The sequence below is a fragment of the Sebastes umbrosus genome, chromosome 17 (assembly GCF_015220745.1).
Source record: "Sebastes umbrosus isolate fSebUmb1 chromosome 17, fSebUmb1.pri, whole genome shotgun sequence".
Lineage (NCBI taxonomy): Eukaryota > Metazoa > Chordata > Actinopteri > Perciformes > Sebastidae > Sebastes > Sebastes umbrosus.
In genome coordinates, this window is record NC_051285.1 from 19,040,718 (window position 1) to 19,068,276 (window position 27,559).

At 39.6% G+C, this 27,559-nt stretch overlaps 3 protein-coding genes across 3 annotated transcripts; 2 read left to right on the top strand and 1 right to left on the bottom strand.

Moving 5' to 3' along the window:
• On the bottom strand, nucleotides 1–27,378 carry rb1 (retinoblastoma 1). Its single transcript, XM_037748991.1, has 28 exons — nucleotides 27,180–27,378; nucleotides 26,933–27,055; nucleotides 26,376–26,496; nucleotides 24,799–24,902; nucleotides 24,374–24,508; nucleotides 24,241–24,279; nucleotides 24,049–24,098; nucleotides 23,701–23,811; nucleotides 20,254–20,399; nucleotides 20,058–20,135; nucleotides 18,704–18,813; nucleotides 18,525–18,599; nucleotides 17,859–17,946; nucleotides 17,622–17,738; nucleotides 17,475–17,531; nucleotides 17,096–17,127; nucleotides 16,876–16,952; nucleotides 16,492–16,718; nucleotides 7,226–7,341; nucleotides 6,708–6,862; nucleotides 5,328–5,473; nucleotides 4,564–4,668; nucleotides 4,355–4,468; nucleotides 3,321–3,469; nucleotides 3,127–3,157; nucleotides 2,880–3,022; nucleotides 1,287–1,333; nucleotides 1–1,150 (listed from the first exon to the last, which is right to left on the bottom strand). Exons 2-28 carry the CDS (start codon nucleotides 27,037–27,039, stop codon nucleotides 1,086–1,088), a joined length of 2,745 nt encoding a protein of 914 aa, XP_037604919.1. The 5' UTR covers nucleotides 27,040–27,055; nucleotides 27,180–27,378; the 3' UTR covers nucleotides 1–1,085.
• Nucleotides 9,073–11,919, top strand: LOC119475900 (lysophosphatidic acid receptor 6-like). Its single transcript, XM_037748992.1, has one exon. The coding sequence runs from the start codon at nucleotides 9,272–9,274 to the stop codon at nucleotides 10,337–10,339; it is 1,068 nt and encodes a 355-aa protein (XP_037604920.1). The 5' UTR covers nucleotides 9,073–9,271; the 3' UTR covers nucleotides 10,340–11,919.
• Nucleotides 12,108–15,638, top strand: LOC119475901 (lysophosphatidic acid receptor 6-like). Its single transcript, XM_037748993.1, has one exon. It carries the CDS (start codon nucleotides 14,448–14,450, stop codon nucleotides 15,432–15,434), a length of 987 nt encoding a protein of 328 aa, XP_037604921.1. The 5' UTR covers nucleotides 12,108–14,447; the 3' UTR covers nucleotides 15,435–15,638.
• Nucleotides 27,379–27,559: the final 181 nt, after the last annotated feature.

A 27,559-nucleotide genomic window follows, 5' to 3' on the forward strand; every position in this document is an offset into this window, starting at 1 on the left:
TCATATTTTCAAAAACAAATATTTACTACATTTTCAAGGAACTACTTCAATAAAGTACAATATAAACACATTTTAATTTAAAAACTGGTAATTGACATTTCTAGCAATGTTTTACCCTGGTATACTTTTCTGGAGTGAAGTCCACATATTAATGCTCTATGTGGTGTGTTTTCATCGCGGTCATTCAATTTCTCAGAACCCTCTAATCAGTTCCAAAAACTTCAATTGACCAACTTATGTATATAAAAATGAAACATGAAAAATAGTCCTCTAGTTGAAACACATTAGGAGGTGCATTTGATGTTTGATGTATATTTTTACCACCAAAAAGTGAAACAAAATTTACCATAAAACTATACGCAAAGAGAAACATTACCCGTCAACCAAATCCTATAAAACTACATGAATTTTGGTTGAATGCAAATTATACACTATATAATTTTCCTTGATATTTCTTTTTGTTTTATAGTCCTCACTTTATAGCACAAACTAAACATTTCCAAGCAAAATCCCGAGTAAAATATCACTTTAAAAGTAAAGCTGCTGGGTGGAAAGACACATCGATTTCCCTCTGAAGCTGACAGCTCATCCTTTTGAGGAGAGGGATCATGATTTAACAACGGAAATGTTGCATCATGATTGAAACATTTGAAATATCAAAATTTGAAAAGACTGTCAAAAAGAAAAAGGTCCTGATGGTGGTAAAACTCAAAAAATTATTTTTACAAGATGTATCTCAACAACGCTCTTGACAATGGAGAACATCAATGAGAGCAAAAACAATGATTTCTTTAACAGCCACAAATCAACTCCACTCTTAAAACCAAACATACTAAATCTTCAACAAGTCAAAATTCAAATGAAATTCAATGACGTCAATCATTATTCAGTTAAAACACTCAAAGCATCAACAAAAAAAGAGGAGAAAGTCCTCTATATTCACAGATTACTCCTCAAAGTTAAATACAAACTAAAATCCAACACTAAATGTACAGAGAAACTCATGTTTCACTTTGTGTGTGAACAAAATAAAGTAGTGTTCACGTTGTGATAAACAGTGCAGGTCGATTCAGTAGGTTTTGTAGTTACTCCTTCCTTGATTCGGCGTCCTCCTTCATCTTCTGCTCCTGCATGCGACTCCGAGTGGAGCCTTCATGAAACAAATCATCGATATGTCAAGAGGAACATACACCCACAAGCCGTATGATTGACAGTCAAAGTACATGAAGAAGAAGAATTGTGAATATCAAAACTGGAAGTTAACATATAAATCAGTTTTCACTTACTCATTTCTGCAAGCTTCTGTATCAGTGTAGAATCTCCTCCAGATTTGCTGTAAATAAAATATATAAAGTGAGCCTGGTCACATACAACAGCGAGCAAATAAAATATATAAAGTGAGCCTGGTCACATACAACAGCGAGCAAATAAAATATATAAAGTGAGCCTGGTCACATGAAACAGCGAGCATGTTAATACCCATTAAGTCTCTCTTCAAGAAGACAGTCAAAGTTTTGGACAGTAAACCTTTTCGTTTCCATTATTGCAATACCATAAATAAGTATAACATTTTAAACACTGACAGTTACCAAACTTTCGCGGATGTTTGTCTTGTTTTTATAGTTCTAAATGGGCTCGCCCCCCCCACCTTTAAATGATTTTATCCAGAAGAAACACAATATTACGATAAATACCAGAGCACAAACTAGGGGAGACTGTAATGTACCTAGGCGTAGAACTAAATTTAGTCAGATGGTGGTATCTGTTAGAGGCACACAATACTGGAACAAATTCCCAGCACATATTAGGGACTGTGACCACTACTTAACCTTTAAAAGAAACCCTCAAACATTGGCTAAAAAAAAAACCAGTCATGTACTAATGCATAATATTTATTTCCTCCTCCTCCCGGGGGGCTTTGGGCGCATCTTGCATTTTAACCAGCTTATTGTATGTGGGTCTGTTATTCGTAATGTAACTAATGTGTCCATTTTGTATGTAAAACTGTTTGTGAGCTGATCCTGTGTGCTGTCTCGTGGACTGTCCTGTGAGGTGTCCTGTAATTGTAAAATTTGTTTTATGTTTTTTATAAGTACCTGCTTTAGGACTACGGATGAAATGTAGCTAATTCTGGCATATTTACATTGATGCGTATTGCTGATATGTTGATTAATGTGCACTGTCCTAATAAAATAAATACATTTAAAAAATATAAATATATACTGTATATATATAAATATACACACACCGATCAGCCATAACATTAGGTCAGCATGGGCACACTGACCAGTCTGCGGCTACGCAGCCCCATACGCAACAAACTGTGATGCACTGTGTGTTCCGACACCTTGCACCTTGCGGAACCAGCATCGCTTGTTATAGAAGCATAGCTCTTCTATTGGATCGAACAACACGGGCCAGCCGTCGCTCCTCACGTGCATCAATGAGCCTTGGGTCTGACCCTGTCGCCGGTTCACCTGTTTTCCTTTCTTGGACCACTTTTGGTGAGTCCTGACCACTACAGACCGGGAACATCCCACAAGAGCTGCAGTTTTGGAGATGCTCAGACCCAGTCGTCTAGCCATCACAATTTGGCCCTTGTCAAAGTCACTCACATCCTTACGCTTGCCCATTTTTTCTGCTTCCAACACAAAGTTCAAAGTTCAAAATGTTCACTTGCTGTCTAATATATCCCACCCACTGCCAGGTGCCATTGTAACAAGATAATTAATGTGCTTCACTTCACCTGTCAGTGGTCTTAATGTTATGGCTGATCGGTGTATCTACATTATATATGTACAGTATGTATTCCATGACTAATAGTTAGTAAATCAGGGTGCTAGTATGCTATGGCAAATAGAACACAATTGTTGACCAACCTGCCATCGGCTTCATCTTGCCCGTCCACATCAAAACGTAACCTCTTCAGAGGCTTCGGAGTGGAGCCGAGGTCCAGAGTCCTCTTAAGGGAGCGGTCGCTGCTGTTGACCATCTGGTTGATCTTCTGGAACCGATTGGACAGCTGCACATGAAAACAGAAACAACAGTGAGTGAGGGGGAAAAAAAACCATTGAAATTGCAGATTATCCTTTAATATGCAACAAAGCAAACAAAAGAGTCTCGTACCCCGAAAGATTCGCCGATTGATACCAGCATTCTGTAAAGGCAACAACCACAAATGAGAAAAATCATGTGCAAATATGCTTTTATGTAAAGGGATCATGCTACATCATGAGTGCAGTTGAATAGCCTTTTCCCTTCTTTTTTTCAACAATCAATTAAGCTGTCCAAAAGAGAACAACAATCTGCCATGAACTCACCTGGAGCGAGGAGTCATGATACCCGGGGACATGCGTGGGCTTTTCAGAGGGGAGATGTACACGTTGTTGCTCCCAGGCACACGTAAAGGTGAGTTGGGGAACTTGTAGGGGCTGCGTGGTATTTGTGGGATTGGAGAGAGAGTGGGTGGCTACAAAAACAAAAATAACAGTAGTGAGAGGGTATAGTAGCCGTGCACATGTATCCGATTGTGCATGTGTTAAAATTAGGGCTGTCAAAGTTAATGCGATAACAACGTGTTAACGCAAATTCGTTTTAACGGCACTAATTTCTTTAATGCATTAACGCAATAGATTTCTCCGAGGTTGTTGTGGGCTCAGTTTTAAAGCTAGAAGATACTGGCATCGTATGATACAACAAAACCTCGGGAATCCATTGGTACCAACCATGCCATACTAGCTTGTCACAAAGGAGGCTAAATAATGCTCCAAACTTGTGCTACATTTTGGCGAGGAAAAACTGTCATGGCCATTTTCAAAGGGGTCCCTTGACCTCTGACCTCAAGATATGTGAATGAAAATAGGTTCTATGGGTACCCACGAGTCTCCCCTTTACAGACATGCCCACTTTATGATAATCACATGCAGTTTGGGGCAAGTCATAGTCAAGTCAGCACACTGACACACTGACACACTAACCGCTGTTCTTGCCTGTTGGGCTTGAGTTTTCCATGTTATGTTTGAGCATATTTTTTATGCTAAATGCAGTACTTGTGAGGGCTTCTGGACAATATGTGTCATTGTTTTGTGTTGTTAATTGATTTCCAATAATAAATATATACATACATTTGGATAAAGCAAGCATATTTGCCCACTCCCATGTTGATAAGAGTTTTAAATACTTGACAAATCTCCCTTTATGGTACATTTTGAATAGATGAAAAATGTATGATTAATTTGTGGTTAATCGTGATTAACTATGGACAATCATGCGATTAATCGCCATTAAATATTTTAATCGATTGACAGCCCTAATTAAAATCAAAATGTATATCCTACATGGGGAGGTGTCTCACCCTGGTAGACGCATACTGCAGGATGTTGGTTTTCAGCTTCTGCATGAACACTTGGTTGTAGAAGATAATGATGGAGTCATAGTGGCCCTCAGTGATCAACACATGCTTAAAGGTCTGTAAAAACAAAGACATGTTCATAATAATTCAACATGAAGTGTGATCACAAAAGCCTGAAGGGTGATAGAGTTATTAGCATTAAAAGGCGTCACCTCCTGGTTGGTGTTGGGCATGTTCTTGTACGCTGTGACGATGGTCTTGAAGCGCAGATCAACACTCTTCACTTTACATATGGCGTACATGGCTGACATCATCAACTACAAACACAATGAGAAGCAGTTTTAGAACAAAAACAAAACGAGACAAAACCATGAGGAAAGAGATGCTAAAGAAAGAGTGAATGAGCAAAAGAAAGAAAGACGGGCTGTGTCCGAATTCGCATACTCTGCACTACATACTCAATATGTGTACTACCGTTCAACATACTTTTATGTGAATAAACAGTAGCATGTATCTAGTCGGACGCACTGAGCAGTAGTTTGCGTCATCACTTCCTGAGAGCCTCCTTGTCGGTTGGAAATGTGGAACCATGGTAACCTGTGCCAACCTCATGTGACTAAACAATGATTTGTGAGAATCATAAAGTCTGAACCAATTTTAAAAAACATATTACAATTATACTTACCCTTAAATTGAAGCGTTATAGACGTTACAGAGCTGGCCCTCAACGTCTGTTATGAACGTTGTCGTTACTACCGCATTGCATTGTGGGTTATTTATGCCACCATAGTGTCCAGCGTTGCATACTGTAATAATAGTATGCAATACGTGTACTATTGGTTTTATACTAAGGTTTCGGACATACTGAAAAATCTCACATACTGTTTTAGAGTACTAAATAGCATGGTAGTACGGAATTTAGGACTCAACCAAAGAAAGAAAGAAAGAAAGAGCAAGCAGTGGCTTGTCAGGTTACCTGGTCGAGGTGACGATCTCTCATCAGCTCGTGCTCATGCTGCAGAGTGTGCTGGAACAGGGTCCATATGATGGGCTCCAGTTCAGGGTGGGAGAGCAGCAGGTAGGAGCAGAGGATCTTCAGCCTCGTGTAGGCCAGGCGGTACACTACAGAGAGGAAACCACAGAGACAGTTGGACATGGAAAAAAAAATGCAAGGATTTGTGTACTGAATAGAACAAACTGAATAAATATTAGTTGTCATTTTGTAATACTTTCTTTTAGTTTATACAAATGTCTTAATATGTTCCAGTTTATTATGAAGTAAAATTGGAAATCCATCACTGACAAAAAAAGTGGAGATTACTGAATGTTTTGTTTGTAACATATTACCTATCCCTTTGGCAAAGTGGAACTGGCAGTGTTTATCCACACATCTGTGATTGTAAATACATTATCCAGAGAAACCTAATGTTTTGAGTGAAAGGAAGAAGTTTCACGCGCTTCAACCGTTTCACAAGGAATAGTATAATAGGACAATCTTGTAACAGGAGAAACTTCAGAGACCAGGTCCAAAGCACACTGGAGCACACGGATTTAGGGCAACCAACTTTAGAATAGTGGACTTGGAGTTGAAACGTTAGTCTTCTAATAAAGTTGGTTGCCTTAAACATGCTGTAGGCAGAATGTTTTTGGCATCATTGGGCAAAAATTCCATAATAACGTTTCAGCATATTGTAATTCAAGTGTTCTGAGAGAAAACTAGACCTCTGCACCTCCTCATGGCTCTGTTTTCAGGCTTTATAAAATATAGCCTGTGACGGGAGACTTTGGCCAATCACAGGTCATTTCAGAAAGAGCAGAGGAGGCAGCTGTCAATCACTCGCTAACTCCGCTCATACGGTCAAACTAGGCAGCGCCGATCAAATATGAATCAATATTCTGTTACTGTAATGCCTATTTCTCACTTCATATGTTTTCAGAAACATCTTGTAGTGTACTGTTTAGCTGTAAAATGAGAATGTTTGTGACCCGGCAGACATGTTGAGATCCGTTGAGGAAATACCAAGCACCGCCCACCAGCCGGAGCAAACTTTCTCATTTTACAGCTGAGTCAGAGAAGGCAAGGCTCCAGCTTGGGTCCGATTGGTTGTTTTCCTCCGGTCTGTGAAATCTTGCAGATGCCATTAGGAGCACCGGAGGGCACCGGATTCAGATTACCTGTCTCATGCACTACTGTCAGGATATAGTGACCGTTTTATAAAAATAACTTATTTTTTGCTCCTATTGCAGCTTTAAATCCGTGTGTTCCACTCTGCTTTGGATCTGTTCTCTAAAGTCTCTCCTGTTACAAAAGCTAATGTTTTGTATGTCTTGAGAAAAACATAACTAAACGTCTTACATTTTTTATAGAAGAGGCTGAGAGAGTTGGACTTGGGGAGTCGCGGAGTCTGGCCAGCAGGCTGGGTCGGAGGCTGACAGGAAGCTTGAGAGCTGGGTGTGGCCGGGGAGTCAGGAGGCAAGACACGAAGACCCGGACGCACAGGGGACAGGTATCTGTAAGGACAATGGAGAAGCGCATTGGGCCCCGTCAGTTGCATCATTAAACAGCAAAATTTCCATTAAATGTACAGCACAAATCACATATAATTAAAGGGTAGGTAGAAGGTAGAAGAACAGGTTCAAAGCTACATAAAGGAAAACTCATGGAGAGTGTAAGTCATGGAATTTAACAGATGTCGTTTTTTTTAATACCATGATGCTGAACAACGACTTCATCAAACTGACAAAGCTCTTTTGCTTATGACTCACAGTGGTTTCACAACAGCTAAAAAGGTTTCAGGGTCTATGAAGGTCTGCTAGCTGCTGCATACCAGTAAGTGAAAGACAGACAAATAGACTGTGGGAAGTCAGACTCACAGGTCAGCTGCGGTGTGGTTGTGTTGCAGGGGTTGGCTGAAACTGGCTGGGGTCTCCACCTGCTCTGCCGCTCCGCCCTCGTGCTCCTGTTTCAGAAGCTCAAACAGTGGGGAGTCCTGCATAGACACAAACAGGATTATTTACATTTACATTACACAACACCCAGTGCATCTGTCATCATCATGTTGAGAATTACTACACACCGTTTACTGGAATTCAAGACAAATAATAAAATCTAGACAAAAGCCTCTTTCATGGCTGAAAGAAAGCAATCCAAATTCAACTTTTGCTGATGCTAATTACACTTTTACCAACACCTGAGCAGCCAATCAATACCTCAAAGATTGGCAAATATGAAACACAGAAGCCAGGAGTACGTACATCAAGTCTTTTGCAACTCTGAATTTGCATTTTATCTGATAAATAATCACAACACTACCACTGGAGCTGCTGCGGTCTGTTTATTAGATAATCAACCTCTGCATTCTTATTAACATGAAGAAACCACCTGAGGATCAAGAATCAGGGATGTTATGAGGGAACCTATTGTATGTTTAGGTTGCACTGCAGTGTAACTTATTCAATTTGGAGATAAAAGAGATAATGATTACAAATTCAGTCATTTATTAATTGCAACTAGTGCATATTATCTCAATAACTTTGAGAACATTTAAGAGCCCATCTCTTTGGGTTTTCCCCAGAGCAACAAGTGCAGGAACATATTTATAATTACATTTTACGCACCTAATTTCCTTAGCAAAAACCCAACTGTCAAATTATAACTATGGGCTGATGATACAGCTGTTCCTCATTTTATGTTGACCCAAGGACACTCCTGATAGTATCCTATCTGATTCTAGTGATAATCACGGAAATCCCCTTAATCTGAAACCAAATAATCATTTTATTTAATACTACTCTCTAAATACCAACACAGCAAAATCCACACCTACACACACACGCTTGTCAAACAACATTTAACTCCAAACTAAAAGACATGCAGACCAGTGGTGTAGGGGAATATCAGCATGTACAAACTGAGGCAAAAATCAGCGCTGAGATCACATAGGGAAGTGGGTGTGGTTTACTACTCAACGATTTACACAGTGACTGCAGGTACGGGCTTGCTATTAGTACATTCTTCGCGTCACGCATGCCACGCCCGGCTCACTACACAGACTCATTTCAAAAGTGCACTTGATATTTGATTGCTTTCACAGCAAACCAGTGACGTGGAATGGATGTCAACACTGCAATGTTTTATTAGGTATAGTAAAAGTCCTGTTCATGTTTAACACGTCTAAAATTATGGGAGGTTGATCTAAACTTTCAAATTTTCAAACAAGTGCAAAAACAAAGCAGCAATGGGAGGACTTTGTCCCCGGTGGAGGCTCCTCCCTCTGTGTTTCAACAGTCCAGTGAGTTCATTGTGTTTCTGATTTACGGCCAGGCAGGGGCAGAGTAAAACCTCTGGAGCATAAGAGTAAGAATCACCATGCCACCCCCCATCCTCTCACCCCCCTCCAGAGCTGCTGCAGGAACAGACAGGAAACAAGAGAAGGGAAGAACCACTTGACAGTTCACGGAGCTGAGGAGAGGCACATGACTCTTCTCTCAAAGGGATAAACATTTCAACATTTCAACTGTGAAAGACAACTGGGAAAGACTGAAAACTTCACTTAAATGAGGAATTACTGGACGTGCAGGACAGCTTTCACGTACAGAAACAAAGGATTTTGGATACTAATGCAGGTATTTTTTATGGAGTTGCTGTATACTTTTTTTTTAAGCGTCTTTGAGATTACTATAAAGCGCTATATAAATCCAATATATCATTATATTACTCCCCAGTATTTCATAACACAAACTGAGCATTCTTCAGTATTTCAGGACTGTTTTTCCTACCTAAATTAAATGTAAATTGCCTCTGCCTGTTGCACATGGTTGGATTAACAAGCTGGATTTTTATGACTGACACAAGTACAAGATTGAGGAGAACCTTTTTTTACTGCGTGAATGTGACAAACTTATCAACCTGCTTTAAAAATGTCTAACAGCACCATAAACCTGGCGTGCAACAAGAGTGACGACTTCAAGTACCCTCTGTATAGCTCGGTTTTCAGCCTGGTGTTTGTGGTTGGATTCCTCTTCAACATGGTGGCTGTGTACATTTTTGGCTGTACGCTGAAGATGCGGAACGAGACCACGACATACATGATAAACCTTGTGGTTTCAGACTCGCTCTTCGTCCTGAGCCTGCCTTTTCGGATTGTTTACTTCATCAGTCGCGACTGGATGTTTGGAAGCGTGCTCTGCAAGATCTCCGTGGCCCTGTTCTACACCAACATGTACGGCAGCATCCTCTTCCTCACCTGCATCAGCGTGGACCGCTTCCTGGCCATCGTTTACCCGTTCAGGTCCCAAGCAATTCGTACCAAGAGGAATGCCAAACTGGCCTGCTGCACGGTGTGGGTGATGGTTCTTTGCGGGAGTGTACCCACTGGGTTCCTTTTGGACACCACTTCAGACCTCAACCAAAACTCCTCCACAAATTACTGCTTTGAAAACTACTCCAGAAAGCAGTGGAGGGCTGAGCTCTCCAAGGTGGTGGTGTTTATTGAGACTGTTGGCTTCATCATCCCATTGATGCTCAATGTCTTCTGCTCGATCATGGTGTTACGGACGCTGAGGAGACCCCAGACCATCAGCCGTGGTGGGAACCTCAACAAGACTAAAATCTTGAGGATGATCATCGTGCATCTGTTCATCTTCTGCTTCTGTTTCATTCCCTACAATGTTAACCTCATGTTCTACGCCATGGTCCGCTCCAACATCCTGAAGGGATGCGACGCAGAAGATGTGGTCAGAACCATCTACCCCATTGCTCTGTGCTTAGCGGTGACCAACTGCTGTTTTGATCCAGTCATTTACTACTTCACCTCGGAGACCATTCAGAGCTCCATCAAACGCAAGTCCACAGTATGGCACAATGGTGCCAAGCTGTTCGACAGGCTACAGATGAACAGCACGCAAAGCAGTCCAAATACAACACCCAAAAGCCTGACCCTGCGGCCTCTGACATCCAAAGTGTTTGAAAATGAGTCTACGATCTAATGGCAGCTCTATTATGGGAAATGATTAATAATTCAGCGATTGCTTGCGATTTGAATTTGAGGACGTAGGTGGAAGCAGAGTGGCTTTAAAGATCATAACAACACATAAACACAATGGTTGCTAAGGAGTCACTCTCATCTACTGGGCAACACAGAGACTTTAGACTGGGACACTGATCCCTAATCAGTCAATAGAAGAGTGGAGCAAGTCAAAGAGGGAACCATATTAAAGTGTGTTGCTGCATAAAGACCCTTTATCAGGCTGCCAATTCACAACACACAAGTTAGAAAACTCCTCATTCTTGTGAGTTATGAGTTTATGATGTGTATTAGTGGCAATGGCAGGTGTATAAGCCGTGGCGCTGCAAATTATGATCAGCTTTTGCACAAAAGACATTGTACGTGTTGAACCAGTATTACAACTCTTTATGTACTGTACAGTTTCTATGTAGCCTAGTTGTGGCCTAACTGCGGCACTTTATAGAGCAGCATGTTCTATAGCAGCCTTTACCCATTATACTGAAAGCAAATAAAAGTGTTATTAACTTAAAAAAAGGTTTTGAGTTTGAAATTCACTACTTGTTTGATAAATTCTGTGTTGTGAAATATTTGAAATTAGCAGGGTATCCGTATGCAACTCTCTTTGGGTGCTAACAAATTATTTGTCTAGACTGATTAGTCATACATGTACCAACAACACAGCTACAGGTAGTGTTGTTGGCCAGTGCCATGAGTGCACAATGAGTCAATACATTTAACAGATTACAGATGTGGTCAATATTTGACAGATGCATTGCACCGGCCAACACTGCACTAACACTGCCAATGGCCTTATCTACATAAGTGTTCATTTCTGTAGGAAATGTTAAAAAAACAACGAATTTCAGACTAAATTTTGCAAGTTACTGAAGTTTGCTGAGAATAATTTTTAAAAGATCCAAGCCAGACTACGTGACTACATGTCTGTTTCCTATGAACTCATATGTAAGGGGAAAACACAGCTCACAGTGTAAATGGAATATGCTGCAGCTTGATTTTGTTCATTCCTGTAAAAGGTAGATATGTGCTGCAAGACCGAGCGCTGCTGCATTCCTGTTGAGAGGTTTAGCCCGAGGGTTTGCACTGACGAGGGCAGACTCACAGACACCGCCACGCTTGATTGTGAAACATAAGCAGGCGACAACATGCCGCCCGATGGAGAAGTACGTTTACAAAATAGAGCACGGTGGTGGCTGCTGCGGGCTTGAGACAGATCCGGTGAATGATGCAGAATGTAAACTTAAAACTGGCACCCTTGAGACAAATAAAACAATTAGGCGTTCCTAAAGTTTTGATTTGCATGTTTGGGCTCCTTACACCACAACATGTTATAACACATAAGCTAACACTCAAGATGCAGCTGGACTTTCTCCACCCAACACAAATTAAATATTTGCACTGGATTAATGGTTTTGAGCAGAAAACATCATTCTGACTCAAAGCTGACATGATAATCACACAATCTTGTAATATTTATGATAGGGCTGTCAATCGATTAAAATATTTAATAGCATGATTGTCCATACTTAATCGTGATTAATCGCAAAATAGTCACACATCTGTTCAAAATGTACCTTAAAGGGAGATTTTTCAAGTATTTAATACTCTTATCAACATGGGATTGGGCAAATATGCTTGCTTTATGCAAACGTATGTATATATTTAAGAATATATAATAATAAACAATAATAATGATGATATTTATACAATTTAGTATGTGCAAGGAGGGCTTATTGAATTCAACAGTAATAAAAACCCATCTCATTTTCATTTGCAATGATAATCATAACGTGAAGGTAAGATTTATTTTTTATGAACACAGGAGAATAAATCTTAACCAGTTATTTTTCTATCAAGTCATGCTGTATCTGTCCTTCATGTGGTATTTAGTTTTTCTATCTAATTCTATCTAAATATAAGTCTAATATTCTCAAAATTAAGATAAGTCAAACAGATACTCAACATTGTTATAATTTAATTCCAGTTGGTGAAAATGTGATGTGGATAATGGATGAATTACTACTTTTCTCAGGTGCAAAGACTACATCTTGACACAACGTACATTTTCATCAGAGTTAAAAAAACTTGTCCTGAAGGTTTTGACTTCATTTTAAGCTAATCAAGACACATATTGCATCAAAATGCTCATCTATGGGTCTTTAATGGACTAATAGACTGCTATCTACATCGACTTGTTGTTCCCTAAGAGTGCCGATCCCAAGGCTGACACGCAAGATACACCGCCGTATGATGACAGCACCTTCTATCAGTGAGTTACTGCTATTCCTCTATCTGTGTAGTTAATGATTCACTCCAATCACTTGTGTGGGTTTTTAACAAGCAGCTATAAACATGACCCCCACCGTGACGGTAATGAAACAATCTGTGCTTAATTGTAAGTCTGATCACAAAATTTAGGGGAATGAGAAAACTTGTTGGTTGAAACCAGATAACGAGTCGATCCTCAAGCCAACCCATTGATCAGTACTTTTAAATATTTTTACTAGATGAGCTTAAAATGAGGTAGTAAAAACAAACCACAAGAAGTGTGTGTAGGAGAGGAGAGAGGGGGAGAGAGAGAGGGAGACCCTGACGTGTGTAGGAGAGGAGAGGAGGGGGACCACCCTGACCTGTGAGTAGGCGTGAACGGCTCCAATCAGTAGCATGTGCACCGTTACAGCATCATAACAAAGTTGTCCTGCTGCTGGACAGCAGCTTTATCACACCGTCACTGTATTGATGAGATCCTGATACTGGTGAGTGATGAAGTTTTCGGTTTCAATATTATTCTCAGTTTTACTTATTGTGCTCGAGTTTTACAACAGCAATTAACCGTATCACCATATCAAGGTTTATCTGAAGACGAAAATGAGGACTATTTTTGTTGTATGTGATATTTGAGAATTTACGTTAAGAAACCAAATGAATGTGATGAATGAATGAGTGTAATGTCATTAGATCAAGAGGCACTAAACTGCTACATGCCTTGCATTTCTTAAAGATCACATCAAAATCAATTCAATAGTTAGATACTAATCAGATATTTAGTATTGGTGGTAACTGAATGGTTATACAGGGGTTGTTATCAGCTCACTAAAGCCAAATTATATGAAAAAAAAGGTCAGGGTTTGAATTTTTTTTTTTAAATGCCTTATATCATAGAAAAAAATGTCTTATCAAGTTACTGAGAATAAAAAAATAGAAGTTAATTGAGAGACTACCTGAAAATTGACTGAAAGTGACAGTATAGTGATGATCAATGTGCCTGTATTCAAAATAATCTCACAATTCTATTTTTGAAATTAATGTTCAAAGGCAAAGTAACATTAGTGTTAAGATAATAGTGGGAGCTCTCTTTTAATTCCTCAGTCAGTTGTTTCAAACTCAATGGTCATGTTGTGACTGAAGTATGTGGAGTTGTTTAACAGCCTAAATTCCTAAATTCCTGGTGACTTGGTCACAAAAAAGGAAACTAATATAAAATGACAAAGAGTACCACAAATCATGATGGCATATACCAAACGCAGGAAAAATTAGTAAAGAGTGCTTACAATCAGGCCCTCCTAATAATGACTGAAAGATGCTTAACTGGATATTTGCTGACACATTGCAAACTACAGCCTGTCAAATTAAATCAACTCCTCTGACAATCTCAGATCAATTTCATGAGCTTCACTATATGTGAAATTACTGCGGGGAAACAGTATTACATTGAGAGGAAGTGATTCTTTTTTTCTCGCTCTGCGGGTAATGAAACCAAATGTTTGCTTGTTTTATGAGAGCAGGAAGTTGCAGTTAAAACCTTATTGACAGTTTGACTGTCGTCTTGTATATCAAATATAAATCCAGCGATGCTAGCCGTGTATTCATGTCTCCTCGGCAAATTTACATAAAAACAGCAGATGTTTTGAGTTTATTAAGTTTTTACTTGCCACGGGTTCAACTCCAGCAGGAGCAGCTGAACCTGTTCCTTCCTCCCATCTTATGTTCACTTCAACCATCCTCATTTCCTCCAGATGTGAGAGCGACACAGTGATTTAAAGTGTTGGAGCAGCAAATCATTTTGGGACATGGAGCAGTGGAATATGACTGATGTGCCAACCAAGCCATTCTCACCTCTGTCTAACTGCACCGTGGACACCAGCTACCGCTTCACCTTCTATCAGGTGTCCTACGGTGTCATCTTCCTGCTGGGGTTGGCCACCAACAGCCTGGCTCTGCGCAGACTGTGTGTGTCTCCCTGCACCATGAACAGCACAGCCATTTACATGGTCAGCCTGTCAGCGGCCGACTTGTTTTTTGTCATCTCTCTGCCCCTGAGAATCTACTACTACCACCAAAAGGCCAGAGCATCGTCCACCAAGACAGGAGATCTGTCCAGTTGGACTCAAGGGGTGGCGTATTGCCACCTCACTTTCACCCTCAAATACATCAACCTATATGGAGGCATTTTCTTCCTGCTGTGCATCACTGTGGACCGTTACTTTGCTGTAGTGCACCCGCTGGCCTCGACACTCCGCAGGCTGCGTGTTGCACAGCTGGTAAGCGGGGGAATCTGGTGCCTGGTGCTGGGGCTCAGCGTGAGTCTGCCTCTGCTGCGCTCTGCAGCCGCTCACCAACACCAACCCTGTCTGCTGGACCCGTCCTCGCAACGCCACCGCACCATCATCCTGGTAGCTCTGGGCTTAGTGCTCGGGTTATTTCTGCTGCCCACTGTGCTACTTCTCTGCAGCTACTGCCGAGTGCTGAGTGTGCTTCGCCAGCCGAGGCACCGCTCCCGCAGCCAGCGCCGCCGGCACACTCTCACAGTTATTTACTGGGTGCTAGGCATCTTCCTGCTGTGCTTTGTCCCCTATCACATCAACCTCCTGGGATACACCCTCACACATGTGGGGCTGCTGCAACATTGTGGTCTGGCCAAGGTGACCAAGGCTGTGCACCCCGTGGTGCTATCACTAGCTAGCTCCAATTGCTGCCTCAACCCGCTCATCTACTATTTCTCCGGCAGCCTGGTGCACAGGGAGGCGCCCGGTGGTGGAGGCAGTGGCAGCCAGTGACACAGATCATTTCTTCATCATTATCTTACAAACACTGGTTTACTTTATTGAACGGATTCATAAAATTGACCAAGACTTTGTCTATTCCTATATAGTATCAACATGTTCTCATACAACAGTTCGTATGATATTTTTAGTTTTCCTACGAATGTTCAGCAACACCTGACGGACGTGTCAATTTCCACTCCAGTCTTTTCAAAATAAACTTCCATCTTCACAGGAAACAACTTGGTTAGGTTTAGGTAACAAAACTACTTAGTTAGGTTTAAGAAAAGATCGTGGTTTGGGTTAAATATAACAACGGAAGTGGCGTAAAAGTTACGTGACAAGTAAATCAACGTTGACTTCTGGTTTCACACATGGTACGAACGCCGTTCTCCTGGGCGAAAGTCCGGTGTTTTTTGACCCATCCATCCATCCACCCAGACCTCCTCCCTACGCGGCATTTGTTGCTCTTTATACTTCCTGGTTCAGTTACGTGGATTAGATGCAAATTGATTTTGTGGGATATATACGAATTACAGTGCATTACTTTTCGTAGGTATAGCTATGAGCGGTGTATGAGAACAGCCTGACAGTATCCTGTTACCTATACTGTGTGCACTTCTTTGGAAGTCAAACTGAAGAGAACTCTGCATGTGTTTAATATGTAATCTGTATTTTTGGCAGGAATTGCAATGTTGAACAGGTTTTGTGTGTGTTTACTTTAGCGCACCACTGAGTGCAACACCTCTGGAGCAGTCGGGGGTTCAGTGCCATGCTAAGAAGCACATTGTCAGCTTAGTTATTTTGTTCATTATACTTTGTCAGTACAAGTTCTATGTGTTTGTGAAATACTTACATGCAATGACACTTTTCACATGTATGCCATTATGGAGTAGTTTGTATGTTGATCTTATGTGTCATTTTGTTATTCTTGTAGTGTAGTAATACATTAAAAACTGTATATTATATTTACGGTGTTTGTGCGTCTTTATGTTGTGTATGCATGAATCTCATTAACATGCTGTGACATTATTACTATCACACTGTAGTAGCGATGCGAGATAAAACTGACCGTCCTCCATGCAATCCTCTCCATGATGAGGTTCTCGCAGGTCTCCAGATATTTGACGATGTCTTTGCTCAGAGTGGGCTCGGCCTTGATGAAACTCTCAATGACCTTGTAGAAGTCAAAGGCGGTAAGGTTGACCACATCCAGTATCCAGGGGAAACACACGTCTGTTTCAACTTGATCATCACCACCACCACCATGGTTGTATCCTCCGGTCTTAAAACTGCTCTCTAATCATGAGGATCAAACAACATTATTACAACTTGTCGCAAATCTACGGGAAGTGTTTACCAGTGTTACTGATAACTGTGTGATACAACACAGTGATTTCAGAATTAGTATGTGAATGCATCTGTTATTAACTTGCAAGAAAATTACGGGACGCACCTCCATACGTCGCCATCACCACCTCCAAAGCGCAGGCAAGCAGTGATGTGTGGAAAGTGGAGTCATTGAGGAGTTTACTGGAATGGAAATCATATGACTGAGCTCAAGGCAAATAACGCTTCACTTACAATTAAAACAACAAATAGCATGCATGCAAAAGTGAATACACACCACCAGTAGCTTTATAATTGTGATTCAATAAAAACTGAAAAACACATACCTGAAATTTTGTACAGACAGTCGCTTCTCCTCCTACAAAATGTGAAAAAAAAAACATGAATAGGAGTTATTGCAGACATTTATGTCGTCTACAGTTCATGTGAGCTGCTTCCTATTAACAGATTTTGTTTGATCTCCACTCTGTTCTGTTCTGTAAACAAAAGTTATAAAACATAGAAAGTGAAATAATACGTCAGTGGAAATATGTTTGATAATATGTATGAGATGCAGTAGATTTATCAATTGTGGTTTTCGGAGATACATTTTTGTGGGTAAGCCTGTGAACTGCTACATTTGAATTAACTTCTAATTAATAAAAATACAAAATCATTTAATAAAACAGTTGAAAAATAAATAATAAAATGAAAAAAGTCAAGTACCGATTTCAGCATTGCCTCCATGACTTTGTAATACAGTCTGATGCCGAGTTTAAATCTCTGTAAGACAAAAGAAATACACAAGTAAGACATGAAATAATTTGAGCATAGCCATTGTAGCTCGTTGTCTCCTACAGTGTTAGTTCGTACCTGCCATCCGAGCACTACACAGCGCTGGCCGACTGCCTGACCAAACCTTTGGCTGAACGCCTGTCCGAGCGTCTCCAAACGCTTCAGCACGTCCTGCGTCGGGTCCACGGTGCAATTCTGATCACAGGAAAGAGGAAAACAGGAAATACGTCAAATGAAGGCAGTTAAGATAAACAGTTCCTGTAGTAGTTTCATGAGATATTTAAAATCAGTGGCAAAACTTCTAGAGAGACCCACTTTGAAATATGTAGCCAGATTAGTAGATGGCTGATCCCCACTGGAGGTGAGATCACCCTTCAACTGCTGAATGGAGGTCATGGCAGCTCTGATGAGACAAAACAAAAATCAGACGTAAACTCAACACAATGAAATATGTCCAATAACCTACATACAGTGCAAGAAATCCCAGAACAAGCTCAAACGTTTGTTTTTCCATTTGGGGACACATATACACATTCAATTTAAACATTGTTATATTATCTTTATAGATATCACGGAATAATTTTATATTTTGCAGTTATTAACCATTAAAATTCATGGTTGTGCTGTGACAATTAGTTTACACAAAAAAAAATGTAATTTGAAATTTAAAAAAGTATCTTCTAATTACTAAGTTAGTTTGCTACATAGTCATTTAGTACATCTTATAGTTTTTAATTTCAATTTTTGGGTACTTTGCATGGATAAAAAAGCAGAAACTACAGACCTACACCATAAACACTGTCTATTGCTTATTCAGTCCTTATCAACTATGATCATTCATTTCAGCAACTTCCAAATGCACAAGTTGACAACTATATATAGACTCAGGTGAAAAGGTGCTGTTGAAAGCGAACATGAGTACTCAGTCCTTCTCCAAACAATGAACAGGTGAGTGACTGCTAACTGCTGCTAACTGCTCACCTGACTGGAGTCTGGGGGGGGATGAGTACGTCTTCATCTGGCAGGTTCTTCTTTGGCGTTCTCTCCACCTGTGATCTGAAAAAAGAAGCAGATTATTAAACACTTGTCTATAAACTATTTTAACAGATTAACTAGACCAACATCTAAAACACTGAATAGTGAGAGAAAGAAGAAATTACATGTCAACTTTAGGCGCAAGAACAGTCTCATCTCTGTCAAAAAACAGCCGTCCATCGATGTCTCTACTCTTGAGGTAGTGCTCTTCATATTGTTGGTTGAGCTCATTAGCCTGTCGGGAAAATTAAAGGTCGATGTTACTCATAGTTAAGTGTCTCCCTTCATACTACCTTACAGTGCACAACAGACAGCAGATTGAAGAGTTCTCCGTTAAATTTTATATTCTACCTAAATCCAAAAGTGCTAAATTGTACAGATATCAAAAACAAAAACAGTGCATGGTGCCTTTCACAGTGTTAATTTATCGCAGCATTGATGTACATGAACTGTTTATGTTACCAGCACTGTATTGAGGAACAGAAAATCATCACAACCTTGACCTACTGTTTCAATTTCACTGTTGTAGGTGGGCAATCTACTCCTTATACTGCTGGCTATCTTGAGCTCAAACAATGCACCAGATTTCATTAGCTAAATGTATGTTTTAGATCTGAAAACTAAATCGGTAATCATAGAGATCAGACAATGATACGTCATCAGACACTAGAAATCCCTGCGGATGGTAGTTCTTTAAACAGCCTGAAGACTTGTACAGCTGTGTGCACATACACAAATGTAAAGTTACCGGCGTGAATACAAGTAGAAACAACAATTATTTGTCTTTAACCAGTGTTGGCCACATACACGTAACTCTAGCCTTTATGCTCTTGTTGTCATTGTGCACATCACTCACACTACAAGAGTCTGGAGTCCTTGTTGCACTTGTACAAGACTTGTCTGAAGATTGCATGATTGTAACCCTGCCAGAGTCTGTCTGTATCTGATCGGATTTCAAACTCAAAAAGATAAACATCTCTGAAATAAGGCAAGGCTCCAACTTGTCTTGTCTGTCCAACTTGCAGAATATTCTCTTTTCAATTTACCCAGGCCCAGCATAGGTCAGATCAATAAGTTGAGGAGGTTATTTACACAAGACACTTGTGTAAATAATGCGCACCACCTGTCCATTACTGGGGTAATGTAACAGTAAAATAAATATGTCTAGTATCCCTCCTCGGAGGAGTGTGTCGGTGTCGGCAAACAGTAGCATCCTGTCTCCTTTGTTTTCATACCTGCCTCTGCAATATACCACCCTGAGACACTACACAGGATCCCCTTGCTTGAGTACACATTTTCCTGACACCATGTATGTGAAACCAAACATGTACGAGCAGCAAAGAGAACAAACAACAGCTGTCAGACACTCAAACGTTCAACGAAGGCAACAGCAAGCAGGAAGAGATAACTAATGGAAATAGCAGTAAGTGAAGAGCAGACAGTGAAACCAAACAGTAGAGCAGGTGTCGCCCTCCTTACCTGAGGAAAATCTGGAGATCTCGAAAGATCCAGTGAGTCCAGGAAAACAGAGAAACTGGTCTGGTATACATTCTTCACCTGCAAATACAGTTAGCATAAAGAGGCAATTGAGGTCAAATAAACACTCAGGCAAAGAAATGTGTATTTGTATGATGACTGTAAGGACGATAAAAAGAGAGGGGGAAGGGGCTCAGACCTCTTCTGTGTTGCATTCATTCTCTTTGCACAAGGTTTTGAGAAGCTGCAAATCCACCTCTGGCTCCACAGGTCGGGATTTGGCTTTGCTCTGGTTGCGGCGAGATGTTCGTGTCGGAGGGCTCTGAACTTTGCTGATAGCTGATTCTGAGGGGAAAAAAAACATTTAAGGGCTTAGAAAATTTCTGGGAGCCATAAACAATAAATCCTAAACATCAACTTACAGTATATTCTAACTAACATTCTGACTTATTCATTTTGTTTTATTGCATTCACTTTATCTTATTCATATGTACAGTACATGTATGTGTATGTATATGCAACATATATACTGTATGTATGTGTATGTACATGTAGGTATATGTGTGTGTATGTACACCGATCAGCCATAACATTAAGACCACTGACAGGTGAAGTGAAGAACATTGATTATCTGGTTACAATGGCACCTGGCAGTGGGAGGGATATATTAGACAGCAAGTGAACATTTTGAACTTTGAACTTTGTGTTGGAAGCAGAAAAAATGGGCAAGCGTAAGAATGTGAGCGACTTTGACGAGGGCCAAATTGTGATGGCTAGACGACTGGGTCAGAGCATCTTCAAAACTGCAGCTCTTGTGGGATGTTCCCGGTCTGCAGTAGTCCGGTCCTACCAAAAGTGGTCCAAGGAAGGAAAACCGGTGAACCGGCGACAGGGTCAGACCCAAGGCTCATTGATTTACGTGGGGAGCGAAGGCTGGCCCGTGTTGTCCGATCCAATAGAAGAGCTACTGTAGCTCAAATTGCTGAAAAAGTTAATGCTGGTTCCGCAAGGTGCAAGGTGCAAGGTGTCAGAACACACAGTGCATCGCAGTTTGTTGCGTATGGGGCTGCGTAGCCGCAGACTGGTCAGTGTGCCCATGCTGACCTAATGTTATGGCTGATTGGTTGGTGTGTGTGTGTGTGTATATATACGTATATATATATATTATATTTGTTTCTCTCATATAGAATGCTTGCATCATTGTTTGTTCTACACCAATAACTCTCACTATTTCTATATTTATCAATATTAGTTTGCTGTCAATCTGTATTTATGACAGGGTGCTCTGTTTTCCTCCACATGGCACCCCAAATGTATTTTGGGTTCTTGGGAACATGTTATTATGATTGTAAATTGTTATCAAAAAGGGACAATGCCTCTCATCCCCTGCACGCCACACTGGAGTCATACCAGAGCACCTTCAGCAGTAGACTGAGACCACCGAGGTGCACCACAGAACGCCACAGGAGGTCTTTCCTACCAGTGGCCATCAGACTATATAACTCCTCCCCCTTCTGCAGGAAGGACAGCTGAAAACACCGGACACTGACAACAACAATAATATCAATATCATGTGCAATACTACTTTTTGCATTATCATGTGGAATATCACTGTTCATTGTGTGCAATATTAATGTCCAACATGTGCAATATTACTTCTTTTCTCATCACATGCATTATTACTTCCTTTTCTGTTTTTTTAAGCTTATTTTACCTTTTCTTATTTTACTGATCTTATTTACTCATTTTACTAAATGTATCTTACTTAATTGTTATTCTTTTAGGCACTGGTGCTAGAAATAGTACTTTTTATTTTATACACTTGTATTTTATACACTTGAATTTGTTGTAATTTTGTTGTATTTTTGAGCAATCTCTGGCACAAGAATTTCCTTCGGGATTAATAAAGATCTATCTTATTTTATATTGTGTTTTTGGTGGGGTTTTTTTAAAAATGTATTTATTTATTTATTTATTCCCCATTATTTCGACATTGTGTGCAGCTAAATGTGATTTTAATTTGTTTTCTCCATCTCTACTCCTCTAGGTGTGTATGAATAGGTGGGTGGGACGGGTGTGTTGGGTGGGATGGGTAGGTGGACACGTTGTTTGTTGTATATGTACACTTAAAAAAAAAAAAAAGGAAATACTCTTGTAAGTACTTGCTACATTATGCTGTGAACATGTACATCCCTTGAACATGTACAGTGTCAATGTCTACAAATAACAAATATATATATATATAAGAAACAATAAATCCTTTCATGACACACAATATCTGTTAAATTGAGATTATGTTTTCCATTTTCAATGACATGACAATGAAAACATGACTGACAGATATATTACTATGCCATACTTTTTCATAGCAAACAACAACTTGAAATCCTATTAGGTCTAAAGAAACAAAAAATATTTTTTAATTTATTTAAAAAAGACTGGAAAAACAATTTTGTCTCAAAATTGTTTTCCCAGTCTTTTTTAAATAAATAAATTTGACATCAGGGCTGGGCGATATAGAAAAAATCAAATATCACAATATCTTTGGCAAAATACCTCAATATCAATATTGTAAGGGTTGACTATGGGTGCTTTCACAACATATTTACACGATGAGATTTTTGATAAATAATCATCAGTAATGTATATAATGACTAAGTGGGTAAAGGCAAATAACAACAGCTAAAACAGTCTGGTAAATTCAGAAAATTACATCACTTTACTGTAATGCAGCCTTTAAAACCAGGGAAAGATAACACTTACTGTATGCCATACGATATTAGGGTATCCAAAATCTAAAAGTATATTTAGTCTTATATCACAAGATCAATATAATATTGGGTAACACTTCATTTTACAGGTTCGCAAATTTCATGGTGATAATTAGCAAGTAACCTATTTGAAATTTCTTTGGAATTACTGACAAATTACCCCAATATTTACCTGAAAATGTATCGAACATTACTTTGTTTGGCTGTCTTGACTCTGGACTTTTATTATTATTATTTTATATATATTATAAACATTATTTTATAATTATATTCCGCTATTTCCTAATAAGCAGTAATAAATAGCTGGTAATTTATTTAATACATTTCCAGGAAAAGAATACAAAGTTAATTGATATGCTTTATTTCCATGTCTGCTGATAAATAGCTAATAATTAGCAAATAACTCCCTGAATCATTACATTAGCTATCATGTTACATTTGTGTCGACAATAAGTCACACAATGGGGAGATTTGTGCCTGATCAGAAGGGTCTTATTAGGTTTTCCACCTCTGATGAAGAGCAGCGCACAGCCCCCTCTCAAGCCTAAGGGCCCTATTTCAATGATTATATGCTATTTTAGCATATCATTTTTAAATAATGTTTCTAATAAAGTAATTTTCGATACATTTTAAGGTAAATATTGGGGTAATTTGGCAGTAATTCCAAAGAAATTTCAAATAGTTTACTTGGTATTTATCACCTAATTACCATGAAATTTGCAGACCTGTAAAATGAAGTGTTACCTAATATTGATATAATGCCAAGGCCTATTTGATGTGAGACCTTTGGACTTTAAGACCTGGTTGTACGATGAGAAGACAGAAAAAAGTTTATGAAATAAAGACAGATTAAATCAAATGACACTGAATCTTACTGTAAAGAGGCTGCAGAAGGTCTGGAGGGCAGCGTTTGATGAACAGCTCCAGCGTACAAAGCAGCAACTGGAACGATATGACCAGGTCATCCTCCATCTGCAGGGCCCTTCCTGCAAACAGCAGAGATGCAGCACATGAGAAGCAGCATCCCAATACTACTGACTAGAAACAATAGAACTGTAACCGCGAGGTGAAACCTTTTCCAATTAATTTGAGCTCCACAGCTGAGCACGTAAGAGGAAGGAAGGATGGAAAGAAGACAATGGAGAAACACGAAAACTATTCCATTAAGTGTGTTAACAGCTTGATCCTGCTTGTTTTTGTTGTTGTTAATGTGTTAAACCTACCTTTGGCCAAAATAAACATTGTCCAGCAGCTCCGCAAGGTCTCCCTCTCCCTTGGAAAAGAGACATTGAACCATTAATCATGAACCTGCATCACATCTTTTATAATAAGCACTCAATTATCAAACACCAGACCATAAAGATACTAACAAAGGAGTGTGACAAGTACATGAGGTAAAGAAGTATCCAACTTACTGGTCATCAGAAACCAAAGCAAAGATTTTCTTGCATGTTCTGAAACAAAACAAATGTTAGTATCAATTACAATTTTGCCCTATACAGTTTGACATGAATCAAGCAGCTGTATCGTATTGATGTGTTCACTCACTTCTCAAACCGCTGATAGAGTGCCAGCGTCACATCATACTTCTTCTCCAGTCGTGTCAGCGCTGAATTCACCTTGGTGCTTATGGTATCCAAGTTCACATCCAGCTTCCTCACCAGGTCCGCAAACTGCTTTACACTACAAAAAAAATTATGATTTATGTGAGAGATAAAATAAAAATGCATGAAACTGAACAATAAAATTAAGGATAACATTGTAAAACCAAATCAAGGATTCAGATTTACTGCAAATATGAAAAATATTTCAAACTACAAAAATCCTTTGTGTTGTGTCTCAATTTGGTCAGTTTGTATGTGGACCATGGTGCTCTTCTTAAAGAATGTCTATTGAAAAGATGATATATATTACATGCATTAATGTGTGTGAGTATTAGTCAATAACATGCATCATGCATGGCGAGTACTTACTTTAGACTGACTGCTTTCAGAACCTGAGTTAAGGTGAAACAGACGACGTCCATATCTGTCCCCGACACAAACAGACAAGCCCCCCAAACCCTTTTCTGACTGTCCTGAAATGAAATGAAAAAGAATGTTTACAACGTATATATAATAACATGCAATATTGTTTTCAATCACTGATATCATGGTGGAGAATGTTAATATTATCAGGAGGGCTGAAACATAAACCTGCTAAAACAAAGCAATACCACTCTGTAGGTTATTATTCATTTAATCAAAAACACTTCTGTCCACATTTGACTGTTTAATTAATTTCCTTTAGCAGAGGATTAGAAAGAAAAATGAAATAGCAGTTGGACTGTACGACTGTATGCTAAAGACAAGCTTGACTTTTCATTTAAAAACTGTAGAGAATCCATAATTACAGGAGCAGGATAACCTGCAGGATAACCTGCAGCTGTAACACAATAATTTCCATTATAATTTCCATCTTCCCATCTAACTATCTATCCAGACTGAGCTTCGTCCAACCACAACATGCCAAGAGCATCACACATACACACTGTGCCACATCACCAGATTAGTATAAACTGGCATTTTGGCTACAACTAAGGCAACACTAAGATAATAACATAAAACTTTTGCAGTGTACATGAGACATCTGTCTGCTTATTATGTGCAGTGCATCCTCATCTGCATTCCTTTCACCAGGGGTGGAAAGAGAACTTTTTGAAAGAAATGTAATTGAGTAGCTTTTACATCTACTTGCACTTTTTGAGTACTTTTGATAATCTGGGACTATATTTGCACTTTCTGATACTGTATTCAGCTACTGTTTGAAAGGCAAAAAACAATAAAGCAGTGTAACGTTATGTGGGGCTGGGCAATATGACAATATACAGTATATCGTCAACATTTTATAAAAATGTCTATCGTATAAAATGTTCTACATCGTTTCTATCGTGATATAGGCTGGGCCTATATTTATTTATTTTTTCAGTAATTTCACTTTAAAGTGTTATGTTCATTTTGCACCGAAGTTCTTAAAATGAGAAAATATTCTGTACTTCCTATTTGTCAAGTATTTAATTCAAAAAGGAGAATACAAAAAATAGGCTTTACCATGTGGTTATTTCATATAGACTATTAATTTATTGAATAACCAGAAAACATGCCATATTGCAACATATTTCGGTATTGAGATGTGAAATGACCATTATCGTGATATAAGATTTTGGCCATATCACCTAGCCCTAATGTTATGCCACAATTGCTGTAGGAGGATAATGCATTTACGCTTCTCCCCTGATAGTCACATTTGAGAAAGCTTTTCAAAAAGCATCACAGACATGGAGCTAGATTGGTTGAAAAAGGCATGTTCATTTTTAAAGGTTGCAGTCTGGATGCCATAGTGGCCATTTTATTCTGACCAAACAATAAACAGTAAGCTGTTTTCAAAGGGACACTTTTGTTCACTTATTGAGTAGTAATATTATTTCCATGCCTTTTACTTTGATTCAATAGGACAGTCAACAATATCACAACATTGAAAATCCACAGTCACATAACGTATAAATACATACAGAGATTTCATCCATGGACTCTTGAACAGTTTTCCACAGCGTCCAGGCCCGGTCACACACCAGGTCAGTCACATGAAGGCTCTTACACAGGGTCACAAACTCAGCATCCTTGTCTCTGTGTCTGGAGGATGGAGGCCAGAAATCAACATGATGGGGAACATAAACACAGTCACAGGACATCCAAACATGCTGCACAGATGATGATGACAACAACAACAACCTCTCAGTGCAGCACTTCCCTGACAGTGAGGCATGGTTTGTGTCACACTCAGAGGTGTATTGATGTTGTTGTAACAGCGTTACATCTCATCTTAAATCTGTGACTGAATAGTTCTAGTCTGTGTATAGCGTTGAGAGACGTTCAGAGTCACTGGCATTAGCTCACAATACAGGCCGGAGTTAGTCTGAAGAGACTAGCTAGTCACAGAACAGTGAAGCTAGCTAGCAAGAGTCAAACTAGCACAAACTAGCTCAACATTAGGTTACAGTGTAAACTGACTTGACATAGTAAAGCCCTAATTCGCTAACTGCTGAGACGTGAGGCAAAAAGAACTGACTTTTTCAGAGCTAACTGTGGACTGTCCTTCTTGTCTGGAGAGACACTTGCAGCTCTCTTCAGCTCTTTGCTCTGTGTTGGCCCACCGTTGCGCTTTTTAGGTGGCATCTTCGTATCCAGTTACCTAACAGGAAAATGTAATATAAAAAAAAATAGAGCGATTTTTTTAAAGGCGACAACGTGGGTTTACCAAGTTTAAAGCCCACTGTGTGAGTTCCGTGGCAACAATACAACAAAACCGAACTGACTTCCTGGAGCTGTGGTGAAGAGGGTGCTCGTTTTGTGTCACCGCAGTGCGCGGCGGAGTGCCGCTGTCGTCGGGGTCTCCAGTTTCAGAAGCCCCCCAAAGTCGGTATTCACAAACCCGTATGTACTAACTTGCTCACTGAGTTTTTATGATATTTTGTGTATGTTTAAACCCAATAATATCAACACTTACATTGGACAACCGGTTTAAAGCTTTATATTTATCATAAGCTCTGAATGAGCGTGCTTTCACTGGGATCACGTGACACACCGTATATTCATGAAACGAACTAACCCAAACTCACGAGATGAAAACGCGGGAAAATATCTACGCAACATCCGCTCATTAACATTTATCCCGCCATCCAAACGAATCACAAAG